The sequence below is a fragment of the Cnephaeus nilssonii genome (genome assembly GCF_951640355.1).
Source record: "Cnephaeus nilssonii genome assembly, chromosome: 20".
Taxonomy (NCBI): domain Eukaryota; kingdom Metazoa; phylum Chordata; class Mammalia; order Chiroptera; family Vespertilionidae; genus Cnephaeus; species Cnephaeus nilssonii.
In genome coordinates, this window is record NC_137091.1 from 28,943,313 (window position 1) to 28,958,695 (window position 15,383).

At 49.5% G+C, this 15,383-nt stretch overlaps 1 protein-coding gene across 1 annotated transcript in view; it reads right to left on the bottom strand.

The window, feature by feature from the left end:
* Positions 1-2,297: 2,297 nt before the first annotated feature.
* Positions 2,298-15,383, bottom strand: part of COTL1 (coactosin like F-actin binding protein 1) — a 43,105-nt gene continuing 30,019 nt past the window's right edge. Inside the window, exon 4 of the mRNA XM_079800167.1 lies at positions 2,298-3,579. Coding sequence (XP_079656293.1) covers positions 3,469-3,579 — 111 coding nt within the window. The 3' untranslated portion in view covers positions 2,298-3,468. The remainder of the gene's footprint in view (positions 3,580-15,383) is intronic.

Below are 15,383 nucleotides of genomic sequence, written 5' to 3' on the forward strand. Positions count from 1 at the left end.
CCTGACTCAACCTACACGCTGAGCTGCCTCCCGTCCCTCGATGAGTCATGTCCTTGCAGTGGCCATTTTGCTTCTTGTCTTTACCTCTCTCCGTGGCTCCCTGAAGCAGCTGGGAGACAACATGTCCTGGGGGTGGGGCAGCAGGAGGCCTTCCCCCACCATGGGCTGGGCCCCCCTTTCCAGCCTCACAGAGCCCCCTGGAGAGTAAAGGCCCAGCAGGGAGGCCGGCAAAGTTGAGAAAGAGATGCCTCCCTTGGGATCAATCAGCCAGGAGCAGCCACCCCTCCCCCCTGCCTCCGGGGACACAGGAGCACCCTGCAATTACTGGCTTGTTTCGCTGCGGATCTCCTCTGCCCTGAGCGTGAGGGCACGCAGGCCTAGCCCAGCGCCTGCTCATGGTGAGGTGGGGCTTGACACCCCTCCCATTGAGAGGTAGGGTCAGTGTCCCTCCCCTGGAATTTGGGAGCTCATGGCCACTCCCCCCAGCGGAGTGCAGTGGACATGCAGCCATGGGACTCCGAGGCTTGGTCAGAAAAGGTCAGCCTCTCCCTTATCCTCTGGGACACCTGCTCTGTGGGAAGCCAGCAGCCACGTAGGAGTCCACACCCTGACCTGTCGTGCAGAGGAAGGAGGCCATGTCGGGTGCTCCGATCCCAGCCCAGCTGGCCTCCCAGAGGACCGGACATCAGCTGCTGGCCACGTCCAGCCAGTCGATCTGACCACAACCAAATGAGAGACCCCTGCTAACTCTTCCTGAAATCCTCCCCCAGAAAAATCAAGGACAAAAGCGAATGGTGGTGGTTTTACACTCTTCAACATTGGGTAATCTAGAACAGCTACTGAATAACCAATGAGTCGAGTAACTCAGAGTGTATCTAAGCAAGGAGACCGAGTAGTACCCAGAGCTCCATCCCTAACCCCTACCAGGCCCTGATGGAGGACAGATTGGGCAGAGATAGGAGCAGGAGGCCAGAAAACACCAGACACCTAGCAGGTGCTGGTTACCAGGGAGAAAGATGGTCAAGGCAAGGTCTCTCTTTGCCCTGAAGACCTCATGATCCCATCAAAGCCCTGAGCAGTACTTTCGGTTCAAACCAAGCTCCTCGACATACAATCCCAGCTCCACCCTCTTTGCTCTTCCCCTCAGCAAACATCCCCACGGAGCCTGTGCCCATAGCCCCCCATCCCTCCACCCTTTGCCTGCTTCACTCCCTCTCAGTCCTCGGGGTCACTTCCTTGGGGAAGCCCCTTGGATGCCTCAGACCAGGCCTCGTCCCTTTGTAATTTTCTCTCATGGAACCTAGGTTCTCTTCCGGTGGTGGTTGGGGGGCGGGGAAGTGGAGACGACTCATCCATCCTCATCTGCAATTGTCCCAAGTTCTCTGACTGGAGATAAAAGCCCTCAGGCCAGGAAGCCAGAGACCCAGTTTGGCTCCCTCTGTTCTGGGTGTAGGAAAAACCAGGGCAGGCAGGCATGCATGATGTAACGCCGAGCCCCTATGGGCACCCTCAGAATCATGCTGCTCCTTAAGCCTTCCCACCTATCCCAGTAGGTCATATTGTTGCTGATTTTGCAGGTGAGGAAACTGAGGCCCAGAGAGGTTAGCCAACCTTCCTAAAGCCACACAGCTGTGAACAGAGAAGCAGGTCCTAGGAGCCTGGGCCATGAGTCGACCTTCAGCTCTGCACTGCTCTAGGGCAGCTTGATGGTGGCCTCACCAGCACCAGGCAGGACTCCTTCTCACTCTGACTTTGGTTTCTGCCCTTTCCCCGCACCCTCCCACCCCACACTCAGCTCCTCCAAACCCAGTTGTCTGAGTCTGAAACTCCCCCGGCCTGGTTCTGAGTCCCCACCGGGTCTGGTGTGCTGGCAGTCCAGTTTCTAAGCTCTAGGACAAGCTCAGAAAGGATGTCACAGCCAAGCTAAGGAGGGTGTAGTCTCTCAGCTTTCCCCGAAAGAGAGAGGAGGCTTATGGCCACTCGGGAATTACCCACATCCTGCTGTCGCATCATTCTCAATTCCAGGGCCTCCCCCACTCTCTCACGAGCCTCAGCACAGGGCACCAGGAGACCTACATTCAAATCCCAGCTCTGCCTCTTTCTAGCTAGGTGGCCTCCGGGGAATCACTTAGTCTCTTAAGTTGTTTGTTAAAAATTAAATAAGATTTTCAATATGAATGTGCCTAGCCCCCAGTAGTTCCATAAATGCCTATTAAATCTGAAGATGACAATGGCCTCCTTTTATAGAAAGAAACTTTCGAAGAAAATCAGACAAACTGGCTTTTTGAAAAACGAAAAACAACATTTATTTCTGTAAACTGTTTGAGTGCAGATGTTCCTCACAACCCCAATACAGCACAGACTTCCTTCCCCCAAATGAAAGGAGCAGAGAAAAAGAAAAAGAACAATATAAAATGTGCTCATGAAGAACCAACCCAATCTCATCTTTCTCTGAAAAAAAAAAAACAAACTCAAAAACATCATCCTTTGAATGTGTGGTGCAGACTTGGGATTAAAACCACGGGTGTTCTGGTCCCCCAGGGCCAGGCCCGCTGCGCACACGGCTAAGGTGGCAGGGAGGCTGTCCGGCCCGCGCTGTCCCTGCTGTCGGCAGAGGACCGCCCGGAAAGTAAAGAATCAGTTCCAGTTCTACAGAAGTTCCTGTCCCGCACCCCGGGCCTCTCTCCCTAACGTCCTGGTCGCTTTGGGAGCCTCTGAAGTTAACCTTGAAAGACTCCTGTCTAAATCTGGGCTCAGACCTCTGCCCCACTCCATGCCACAGTGAGACTTCAACCAAAAGGGTGGGGGCAGACCCTGTGGCAAAGCTAATGCCAGGCAACTTTTAAGGCAAATTTCCTCCCTTCTCCTTCGGTCTGAGTCAGGCCTGGGCTTTGCACCACCGAGCCCCATCTCTGTAGCTTAGGCAACTCTGAATGAGGTGGGGGAGGGCCCGGGAGCACACTCGAGGAGGTCTGAGCCTGACACGTGGGTGGATGCGTGTGCTGATGAAGGCCGCGTCGATGATGTGGCTCAGGCGCAGCTGCCTCCTCAGCGGGAAGCAGGCGGGCCAGCCGAGGGAAACCGGGTGGCAGCACTGGCCCAGAAGCAACATGAGGTCGTGGCGGAGGAGGCCAGGCAGGCTAAGAGGAAGGGGTCACCACAGGAGGTGCCTCAGATCTGATGGTGTGCACGATCTTGGCCTCACAATGATTTTTCTTCAGAACAAGAAAGAGAGGGACAAGAGGAAAGAAGAGAAAAGAAAGATGTTCCATGAGCTTTGCGAGGGAGGACAGAGCAGGACTCACGAGGGAAGCAGGGACGGGGAGTGGGTTGCAGACAGGGTGGCGGGTGTTGCCTCTCATTGCGTCTCCTCTCCCTGGTGGGCTGGTGGGCGGGTAGCAGAGGCCGCGGTCCCCTCCCCTGGAGAGCAGGCAAATGACTTTGGCAAGGGGCAGGGGGAGGGCTGGGTTACTCCGCCTGGGCGTCATAATTGGCTCCCCCGGCCTTCTTGAGCTCGCTCTTGATGAAATCTTCCTCCAGCTCCTTCCGATCACTGATCACAAACTCTTTAGCGAAATTCTGCAAGAACAAAATAAGAGTTCCCCGTAAGAAGGGACAAGATCTACTACTAAGCTTTGCTCAGGCAACACACCAGAAGTCTTGGCACCTAAAATACTAAGAAATGATAAAAATATATGGTTTGGCAGGGGAAAAAAAAAAAAAAACTTGACTAGAGATAAGAAAATGGGTAAAGTCAAGTTACTGTGTAGTCCCAAGACCATGGAGATGGGCCAAATCAGATGTGGGTTTGAATTCTGGCTCTGTCATTTTCTGGCTCTTTACCTTGGACAAGTTCCTTCAACACTCTGTGCCTCAGTTGCCTCATCTGTGAAGAATCACTGCTCAGACCTCCTGGGCTGAGTGATCAGCCCGAGAGAATAATAGGAGATGAGGTTTGAAAGGCAGGCTGTTGTGCTAGTAAATGTTTAATACTGGGTGGGGGCGGGGGGCACTGATTTGTAGCTTTTGCCCATTTCCATGGTGTAAATATTCCCACGGTGGTTGATTTCAAGCTACCAACCTGACATCACTACATGGAGCTGGGAAGAAACACATGATTGGCTCTCATGAGCTGGTATAAGCTAGCTTCAGGCATCCCTGGTCATAATGGTGCAGGGTGTCTAGTCCCAGGTCTGAGTGGTCAGCCCAGGCACTAAATGCACAAAGTATGTTACTTGAGGGCAGGGGGCTTGCCTGCATTCATTTAATGAACACCATGCCATGTGATGGGCTACAGTGATAAGCTACATGCATGTCACTGTGCCCTCTTAGGGTGCACAAGTTTCAACCACAAAAGCCCACAGGCCTGGCACATGTGAGGTACTCTGTAAATACTAGTGGCATGAATGAGTGAAGCAGGTGACCTGGCTTGTCAGGTAACTCTGAGCCAGGAGGAATCAATAGTTATTTTAATATGTGGATCATAGATTTCAATAAACAAAACAATCTCAGAAATGTTTTTGACAGACACAGAAAATTTTACCTACTAGTAAATATAAATAACAAGTCTGAAGGTCAGAAAGTCAACCCCATAAAATAAAATAAAACTCCACAAGGAAATAACGTAAACAATGGCCACCATTTATTATGCACCTATGTGTACCAGATGCTACCACACATTGGCAAACTTAATTCTTTTCTTTTTAATTTTTTAAGTATAGAATTTTATTTATTTCAGAGAGGAAGGGAGAGGGAGAGAAAGAGAGTGAAACATCAATGAGAGAGAATCATTGACCGGCTCCTCCTGCATGCCCCCTACTGGGGATAGAGCCCACAACCAGGGCACATGCCCTGGATCGGAATCGAACCTGGGACCCTTCAGTCTGCAGGCTAATGCTCTATCCACTGAGCCAAACCGGCTAAGGGCGGCAGACTTAATTCTTAAAACCCTTTAATATGACCCAACAATTCCACTCCTGGAAATCTACCCAAGAAAAATGATAGCATGTATCCGCACAAATACTTAGACATGAATATTCCTAGCAGCATTATTCAAAACAGCCAGAAAGTGGAAACAATTCAAATGTCCATCAACAGATGAATGGATAAGCAAAACATGACCTATCCACACAATGGGATGTTATTATTCAGCCAAAGAAAGGAACGAAGTACTGGTTCATCCTACAACGTAAGTGAACTTCAAAACCATATGCTAAATGAAAGAAGCCAGACATGAAAGACGACATATTGTAGAATTCCATTTATATAAAATGTCCATAAAAGGCAAATCCAGAGACAAAAAGTGGATGAGTGGCTGCCAGGGGCTGGAGGGGGAATAGGGAGTGACTGCTAATGGGTCTGAGGTTTTGGGGGGATGATGAAAATGTTTTGGGACTAGACAGAGGTGGTGGTTGCACAACACTGTGAATGTACTAAATGCCACTGAATCATATATTTTAAAGTGGTTAATTTCGCTTCAATTAAAAGAATACACGAATGCAAAAATAAGTCTCCAAGAAGAATGACTAAACCAGGATAGCACTCAAGGTCAAGTTTTACAGTATAAACACAAACTGTTTGCCATGTCAAGCCACTAAGACTATGAACAGGGAGGGAGAAGGGGGAGGTTAATATTTATCAGGCAACTCGTGTGTGTCAGGCACTGCCTCACACATTTTCTCACTTATGATAAGACCAGCAAATTGGGCTTGGAAAGATTGTGTAACTATCCCAGGATGACTAAATATCCTTTCTATTCCCTACTGTGCTGCTCAGGGTCTGTGTATGTCATCAGTATGAGTGAGCACATGAGCTGGATGTAGGAGCCAGAAAGAGGAACTGAGAATGAATGTGTTTCTCAACCCTGAGCCCCAGTGGCGTGGGGGAGGGGCAGGGGGCAGACCCAGGAGAAGGAAGCCAGCAGCTCAAGGTGCCTGTAGAAGGAAGTTCAAAGTCTGTCTGCTCGGTGATAGCTATATATGGCCATCTAAAGCAACGCGAACACTCCCAGTGGTGTCTGTTAGCCATTAGAAGATTCAGGTTAAAAAAAGAAGTGTGTTTGACAAGGGCTAAGAAATCTACAGAGAACACAGTCCAACCTAAAGCCACAAGGATATGGGAAATCAAATTACGGCCAAAATAAGGAACAAAACAGGATAACAGAATCTAATAAAAACGTAACAATAAATGTAAATGAACAAAATTGCCTAGTAAAAAAAGGCTGTCTCAAGCTACAAAAAAGGCAACCCAAACCCTATGCTACCTATCAGAGACGTGTTTAAAATCAAAAGATTAGCAAAAACTTACTTTATCAAACAGAAGTACATAGAAAAGCAACCGCATGCACCCCCACTGTGGGGACCAGCACCCGAAGGGCAGGCAGGAGGTGGTCCCAGGAGGCCTCAGAGGCCTCCTCGCAATACACACAGATGCTCACGCACCCCCAGAGACTTCAAAGGGGAGACGATTCTTCCCTTCGGGATGTGGACTCTGTAAAAAGTCCCTGAAAGGTCTGAGTCGACCTAAACCCAACTCAAAAAGACCCTCTCCCAGCTCCAATTCCAGCAGAACCCGCACTCGGACTTGGCCAGGGAGACGCGGCAGCCCAGGCGTGGGCTTCACTGTGTGCTTTTAAACGAGCACAGTGGGCGCCGTGGGCAGCCAGACCCTGACCTGGAGGCAAGGCCGAGACCGGAAGGAGCCTGCAAGGACTTAACCACGCAGAAAACCACAAGGACACGTCTGCTCAAAGCACGGCCACCCCCACCGGCTCACGCCTCTCACCCCGTCACTGTCCCCGGCACACTCCCGGTGCCACCCAATGGCTCCTGGGGCAGGTGCGGAGGCGCTGCGCGAGCGGCAGTTCCCTGAGAGGAAGGGGACTGTCGGGTCCCGGGACAACACTCACACGGAGGGAATTTCACATTTTCCAGTAGCCCCTTGGAGGAAAGCAAGAGAGAAATCGATGGCATTAGTTGCACTAGCATGCTATCTACCCCTGTATATTCACCATGCTGCTCTGTTAACATGCGCTCACGTACAGAGGCAGTCACCAGGTGGGCTACATCCTTCCCTCCACGCTGGCTCACAAGGCCGTGGTACTGGACACGTGCGGCCCACGGCGACAGGCCAACTCTCGAGCGCTCAGCAGCCACAGGTGGCCGGTGACGACAGGGCAGCCCCATCCAGCTCCACAGAAGAGAAGAGTCTGAAAGAACATTAACCCTAAAGCAGTGGTCGGCAAACTCATGAGTCAACAGAGCCAAATACCAACAGTACGACGACTGAAATTTCTTTTGAGAGCCACATTTTTTAAACTTAAACTAGATAGGTAGGTACATTGTTATTAATTTAATTAGGGTACTCCTAAGCTGGCCTTTGCTAAAAACGTCCTCAATCTGATTGAGGCATGTGGCTCCAGAGCCGAGGTTTGCCGACCACTGCCCGAAAGCACTGGAGCTGCCTGAGTGGGGGAGGAGGGCCTCCCGGGGCCTAGAAATGTTCCAGGCCTAGACCTGGGCGGTGTTTCACGGGTATGTACAAAAAATTCAAAACTTGAAAATTCAAAAACTTAGCCATCTGTACACCTGAGATTTGTGCGTATAAGTTACACCTTGTTTCACAAAAAGAAAGGGGAGGGGATGGGGCCGAAGGAGCCTCTGAAGCTCTGACATGCACCCCCTCATTTGATAGAGAAGCAATGGGGACTCAGAGGTGCATCAGTTCCCCCCAGGGCACACGGCAGCCTCCGGGCGGGGGCCCAGGTCCTGGCCTTGGTCTCTCTCGTGTCCTCTCTCCTCTGCAACCCACCTCCTGGGCTGCTCCAGACTGTCCTGTCCTCCACGGCAGCATGTCAAAGCTGCCTAAACCCCATGTCAAACACTCTAAGCCAGTGGTTCTCAACCTTCCTAATGCCGTGACCCTTTAATACGTTTCCTCATGTTGTGGTGACCCCCAACCATAAAATTATTTTCGTTGCTACTTCATAACTGTAATTTTGCTGCTGTTCATGAATCGTAATGTAAATATCTGTGTTTTCCGATGGTCTTAGGCTCTACAGCGACCCACAGGTTGAGAACCGCTAGCAGGGTCGCCTAAGACCATGGGAAAACACAGATATTTACATTACGATTCATGAACAGTAGCAAAATGACAGTTATGAAGTAGCAACGAAAATAATTTTATGGTTGGGGGTCACCACAACGTGAGGAACTATATTAAAGGGTCGCGGCGTTAGGAAGGTTGGGAACCACTGCTCTAAGCAAAGTGTGCCTGTCTGGGGACACTGTCACCTTTGGTTCTAGAAAGATCTTTGTCATGTCCAGGAATGCTGCCCCTGGCTAACAGCTTCCGGGCGGGGTCTCTCCCTTTCCTGCCACAGCAGGACTTACCAAAGGAAGAATCCCCATCCAGCTCAATGTGACTCCAAGATGGTTTTGAAACGCACACCAGCCAAGGTCAGGACATGTTTTGTCCTGCGACTTTCCTCAAGGGCACGTGTGCTGCGCTTCAAAGACCTGAGACAGACGTCAGTCTGCTTCTGAGGAAGGCAGCTCGAGAGAAGGACTGGGGATAGGAACCGGGATCTATACATAGTCAAGAATCTATTTGCAAAGCTGGTTCAAAATGTGCATCAATATTTTCCTATCCTTTGTTTTAAATCATCTCTTTAATTGTTGTTAATTCTCACCTGAGGACATTTTTCCATTGATTTTTTTTAGAGAGAATGGAAGGAAGGGGGAGAGACAGAGAGAGAAACATCAATGTGAGAGAAACACATCAATTGGTTGCCTCCCACCCACACCCCGACTGGGGCTGGGGATCGAGTCTGAAACCGAGGTATGTGCCCTTGACCGGAATTGAACCCTCGACCCTTCAGTCCGCAGGCCGATGCTCAAGCCACTGAAAAACCTGGCTAGCACTCATCTCATTTTTTTAAATGGCTCCCAGCTGCCTGAGTTTAAACCCCAGCTTCAGTCCTGAAGCATGCTGGGCGTAGATTTGGGCCAAACACAAATAGGGAGAGGTGTCCGTGTGCGTCTCCAGCAGCCCGACGGACCGCCCTGAGCCTTAGGCTCCTCATCTGCAAATGGGGGCAATAGAAGACCCACATCCTAGGGCTGGTGTGAAGATCTGATGAGTGTGCAAAGGGCGTGGGCACTCCATGAGTGTGCCCGGTGCAGAGTAAGTGCTCAAGGATGATTAGGTGATATTTTAAATGAAACTAGGTTCACCTTCATTCTCAAGATTGTTAGGGGAGTCTGAGATATAAAGGAGTTTTCTGAAACACTCAAATAAAGGCATAGGGAGTGGCTGGTTCCTCCTCTCTCACCCCACACTGATTTCCCCATCCCCACCATTTATTGTTTAATGACGGGAAGACTGGGGAACCCTCGGAATAACCAAGACCGTGACGCTGCCATCTCCTTGCCCGTGCAGAGAGAAGATGGCAAATCCAGCTGCACACGCCAAAGCTTAGGGGACAGGGTGAAGCATGGAAGGACGGAGAGCAGGCCCGCTGGGCTGAACTCTCAGGTCTTCTACCTAGAACCTTAGGTCTACAGTGGATGGCTAACCTATGCAGAGAATGTGGGGGAAGGTCTGGGAAGAAAAATGAGTGGGGAGTCTTGGGCAGATAAGTCTGATTTCAGCAATGCACACTTCTACAAAGCAGGGCTAGGTAGGAGACATGGCCTTCACTGTATCCAAAGGCAATGTGAGCTTCTGCAAATCATCCTTCCAGCAAACACGTGTTTACTGAACACTTATTACACGTCAGATACTCTTTCAAGGCCAGGGAGGTCAACATTCTGGTACTTAGGGGGTATCTGAGAGCAGAAGAAGAGAACCAGGGGGCTCTAAAAGGCCCGGAAGGAAGCAGCCAATGGCTCTGGGCCCTGGTTTCCATCTCCGTGAAAGAAGAGGGCTGGACAGCAGGTATTCCTGGCCCTTTCCCCACCAGTCATCATGGATTTGCACCAAGATCATGTAGGACAAAGTTCCCATTTGGACACCAGAATCCAAGGAGCAATGGAGAAAACTGGCACAGAAAAGTCAACTTTGGGATCAGAGTTTGGCTTTCAAAAAGAAAGCTGTGTACTAGCTGCAGGCCCATCCCAAACGCTTGCAAAGTAGTGCGGGGGATAGAATCTCTTCTCCCACTTGTGAGAGATGGAGCAGGGGGTGGACGAGACACATGCTGGCCACAATAATGTATCTCTTCCCCGAGTGGGCAAAGATTAATTATAAACAATGACCTTGGCGTGCTGAAGAGCAGCAGGCGGTCTCCAGCAGCTGGAACACGGATGAGCCGGATGAAAGGGCACAGCACCAAACCCGCTGGGCACTCAGCTGCCAGCCCCTCCTGGGCCTCCTACACTTCCCTCCTACAACCTTTCAAAAGTGCTTCAAAGACCAAGGTTTCAAAAATCCTTCCAGCAAGGTGTAATTTACTCAAAAAAACAGGTTCTTACAAAAGGCGTGAGTCATCACAGAAAAGCGAAAAACAAACATCAAGACGGAGTGGTCTCGTGTTTGACAGATTCAGTAACAAAGGCATCCGTGTCACCATCATAGTTCAGGAATGACGAGGCCCAACTTCAAGGAGAGAACAAAGGACAAGAGAGAGGCACGCGCCACGTTTCTGATGGACACGGGATAGCTGTCCAATGCAGAGGGAGGGCAGCAACCCCATGACCTCCTACAGGATGCTGTGGATAGGTTTGGGCCCACAGCTAATAGGGGCAGCCGTCCATATGCCTCGAATCCTCACCCCTGCAGGGCCACCCACCTCTTTAGCATTTGGGGAACTTGGAATCTGACCCCTGCTTTCCTGACCCCTGACATTTACAGAAGCCCTGACTCCACTCTGCCTGATTCTGACTATGGCTCCATCTAGATCAGGGATGGCAAGAAAAGAGGAACACACTCAACTCTCTCCTCCATATCTGTGGCAGACGTCACAAATCAATCATGCACTTTTCCCACTGAGATTAGACTTAACCTCAGAATCCTTCTTAACCCAGAGCTCCAATTAGCCCCTGCTATTAATCAGCTGACAAGCAAGATTAAATCCAGGATTAGGCCTTCAATTTCTGCCTGGTCAAAATTGTACCTAGTATTTCTTGTTCCTTCGCCGTACTCACTTTGGGGAAGTTTTCCCAAAGAAATCATTCAATAGATTTTTATTATTATTTTTTTTTAAGTACAGCTCATACTCACAGATGTTCACTGTCGGTAAATACCAGACTGTTTTCACTTTCATCAAAAATTGAATAAATAAGTTAATAGTACCCACACTGAACACTGTATACACATCAGACACTTATTATATACAGTATCTTGTTTAGTTTTTACAATTCTTTGAGTTAGATATTACCATCCCAAATTTTCAGAGAGCTTGGTTAAAAGGGCTCTGGAGCAGAGAGCAGGCTGCAGGGCTGCGAGTGCGCACATCCCACATTAAAGAGGGCGCCAATTCCCCACCATCGGGCTTCTGATTCAACACCCCCCTTGGCCTCAGGCCTCGTCCCTCCAAACCTTGATTTCCTCACCTGTACATTGGGGGGAGCAACTGCACGTGGGTCATGATGAATAAGCCTGGCCCTCCTCCACACACGACACCCGGCACCACCTCCTGAGGAGCTCTGTATGTGCCATCAGGTGGCACGAGCAACAGAGCGCCCATTGCCTGAGCGCAGGCCCAGGTGACGTGCACCAACACGAAAGGCCTTTCTGGTTCTGTGAGGAATAAGGGCCTTTCCGTGAACCCCGGGTTGGAAGAAGCATAAACACAAATAGCTGAAACCCTCCGGAGAGTAGTGCGGCGTCTATGGATGGTCCCCAAGTGCTGGGCGACAACTGATGCTTTGGAAGAGGGAGCAGCAGCCCGTAAATCTCATTAAATGGAGGCGTGAGGATTCTCCCAGCTCACCCAACCAGTGCTCACCTCTGCTTTCTATTGAAACAAAAGCAGAGCCTCTGGAAATTCCAATCAACCCCCATATCCCTCCCTGAATGGAACCGGCTCCCACAGTTTAATTCAACCCAAAGGGCATTTATTGAAGATGTACTAGCTCTCTATCCTAGGAATATACAGTCCAGAGCCTATGTGAAGAGATTCATTTATTCATGTGTATGTGTGTGTGGTTGTTGTTGTTTTTTAGCCCCTGTTGTGTGTTTAGTACATAATAAAGTGGCCATGGTCCCTGCCCTCAAGATTATTTTCTGGAGACTTTTATTTATAATTTATAATTCGTGAAATCTGGATAAAAAAGTAATTAATTCTGATTGAGGCTGGTAGAATGGGGTCAAGAATTGAGGTTTTGAAGGATGAATAGGAGTCCACCCGTTACCAAAATGGAGAAACTCTTTTCACCGGGATTGCTTTTCTTCAGTCCTTCCACAACAGCTCTGTGAAAATTTATATTCTCTTTTGCATAAGTGAGAACAGATTCTGGAAATAACGTTACTTGCCCAAGGTCCTCAAGCTAACAGTTGATGGAGCTGGAATACCAACCTGGGCATCACTCCCCCTAGGCCCATTAACTTTCCTATTTGACACAGCACCATTAAAAAAAAATAACAATAAAAAGCACTGAGCTACTTTAAAAAGGTACAACCATCAAGAAAAACTGAGAAGCAGGAAATGTAAAAATAAATATAAAAGGCTTGTTTCCTGCAGAACTTCTCAGAGCCTCTCGTGTGCCGTGTGAGTCTACAGAAGTCGAGTTTCCAACACGCATGTGGCCTCAGAACATTTTACTCGGTGCGGGAGGACTTCGGTGTAGTAAGGTGAGATGATCAAGTTGGGGCTTTGGAACCAGACAGTCTGGGCTCCAGGCAGAGCTCCACCATGTCCAAGCGCTGGGACCTGGAGCAAGTGACTCAACTTTCCCAGGCCCCAGGCTCCTCATCTGTAAAATGGGGATAGTGACAGAACTAGCCTGGTTGTAAAGAATAAATGATTTAATACGTGGAATGTCCTTAAACGTGTCAGGCGCATCATAGGGACACAATACAACCATTGATAGTAATATTATTACCACACTGGCACACAAAAGTGACCCTACCAGAGGAGTGTTGGGTGCATCTGGCCCGGGGGGGTGGGAGGGTGTGCTGAGGTCCAGAATTTAAGCCGACCCTGCTCCTGGGGTGTGGACGCCATCAGAAGACACAGTGAGCTGATCACCGCACACCGTCACTGCAATGCCCATCCTCCTGCCTCCACTGCTTCTTGGGAGGAAATACTCTGCGCCTCTCTTTTCCCAACACTGAAAGCGGACACATGCCCTCTGGTCACTTGGCTCCATGGACATTCATACAATGTTAAAAAACAAATAAAAGGCTCATGCGAATAAAGCCATTCTGCAGGGCATCCTGGCTGGCTCTCAATCAAGACGGCCGGGCTGGCACAGGCAGGTCTGGAACAGCGGCAACTGCACTGTCCCCATAATCCCGCAGAGGTGCAGGCAATGCGGCGGGCGATTGTCCTCGGCACCCGCCTGGCCCTTCTGTGCGGAGGACAGTGACAGAAGCAGCCGTGTGTGCGTCTGCTCGCCACGTTCCCAGGACTCAGGTCACCATCACCCAGCCCGACTGGCCCAACAGCCTCTCATTTTGTCCTGTTTCCCCCCCCCCCCCCCCCCAGCCACTAACATGGCTCAGTTTCTAGGCCTGGCTCTGAGTACAGACTAAAGATATTAATTTATCTACATCAGTTTACATTCTCTCCTTTTCACACAGAGCATAAGGATGTGGGCATACAGCTTCTATTACAATAAAGACCAATCCACTTATTCTTCATGTGGAAATCAAGGCAAAAGGCAGCTGGGAAAGTGATCCAGTCCCCAAAACATGGGATCCAGAATAGCGCATCTGGAAGGCCCCTCAGAGGACATCTGGTCCAAGTCCCCATTAAACAAAGGGAAAACATACACACCTGCCAGGATCAGCATGATTTTAGTAGTAACCGTCAAAATTGTTATGCCAGCAAAACTGACCCTCTGTCACTTAAATGGCTATATTTGCAACCGTAGTATAAACGTAATGTCTTGTAATAGCTTCAGGTAACAAACCCTTTTAAATGCATACGTGGAAATGCAAAAGGTAATGGTCAAAATATTATAGTGCGCCTGCAGTTCAAAGTGCATCCCAGCTTCCCCACTGGAAGGACAGCTGTGCTTTTCATCTACATACCAGCATCCTTTTAACTGGAATCAGGCCAGAGCTGCCAATCACGAAGCCCCACCTCCCTGCCCCACAGGATGTGCATGTGACCTAAAGTGGGCCCATCAGGGTCATATGAAATGATTGACACTGGGGAACCAGGGCTCTCTCTTCCCCTGGGATCAACACCCAGAAGAAACGTCATGCCTGGACCATTTCTCCTGCTGTACAGAGGCCACCGGAGGCCAACCCAGAGAAAAGAGAGAAGAAAGGAAAATACTGCCTCAGCCCTAGATCCAGCCACACCTAAAGCCAGCAGCCCCTGCACTTCCCAGGCCACAGAGCCAGGCTTTCCCTTTTTGCTGCAATGGAAGTGATTTTGCCAACAAAATAATTAGAACCAATACTCCCAACCGAAGGTTCCCACCCCAAAAAATCGTATTTCCCCAAATCACCCTCATTCACTGGCCCACTCAACCAAACTGAGGAGAGTTCTAGATTAAAAGGAACTCAGCCAAAGGCTAACGGGTACAGGGTTTGCTTTGGGGGTGATAAAAAGTTGTGAAGCTAGACAATGGTGATGATTGCACAACACTGCAAATGTAGTTAATGCCACTGAATTGTTTGCTTCGAAATGGCTAAAATGATCCATTTTGTGTTATTGTTATTTTATCAAGGCAATCTGCAAGATTCAAAGCACTGCCCTCCTGGACATATCCTGGCAAACATTCTCTCCCTGCTTGTTCCCTTTCCTCCTGGCCACCGGGCTGGCCGACGAAGAGAGCTAAGTGTGATGGCAGAGTTCAGCAGGAGACCTTGGCCATGGAACATGCATTCTCTTGCATTTTTCATTCTGCTGCCATAAAGAAGACTCCCCGCCCCCCGAAAGATGGTTAACCATTAAAACCACTTATTGAGCACTTACTATGTCCCAGGCATGGTGCTAACCCTTTCAGAAGGTAATCTGACAACCCGGACCTTTTAAAAATGACCATCATGCCTATTAATTCTGGAACCCCACCTCCTGAAAATGTATTCCAAGGAAACAATTCACTGAGAGAGAGAAGGAAGCTGTGCTAAAATGTTGGTTGAAACATTCCTTATAAAAATAAAAACGGGAAACAACTCAAGAGGCCAACAACAGGGGGACACTTAGTGCATCCCAGTGCAGTTGTGAAACGGGCGGGTGGCCAGCCACCGTTACAGAGGCTCTGCAG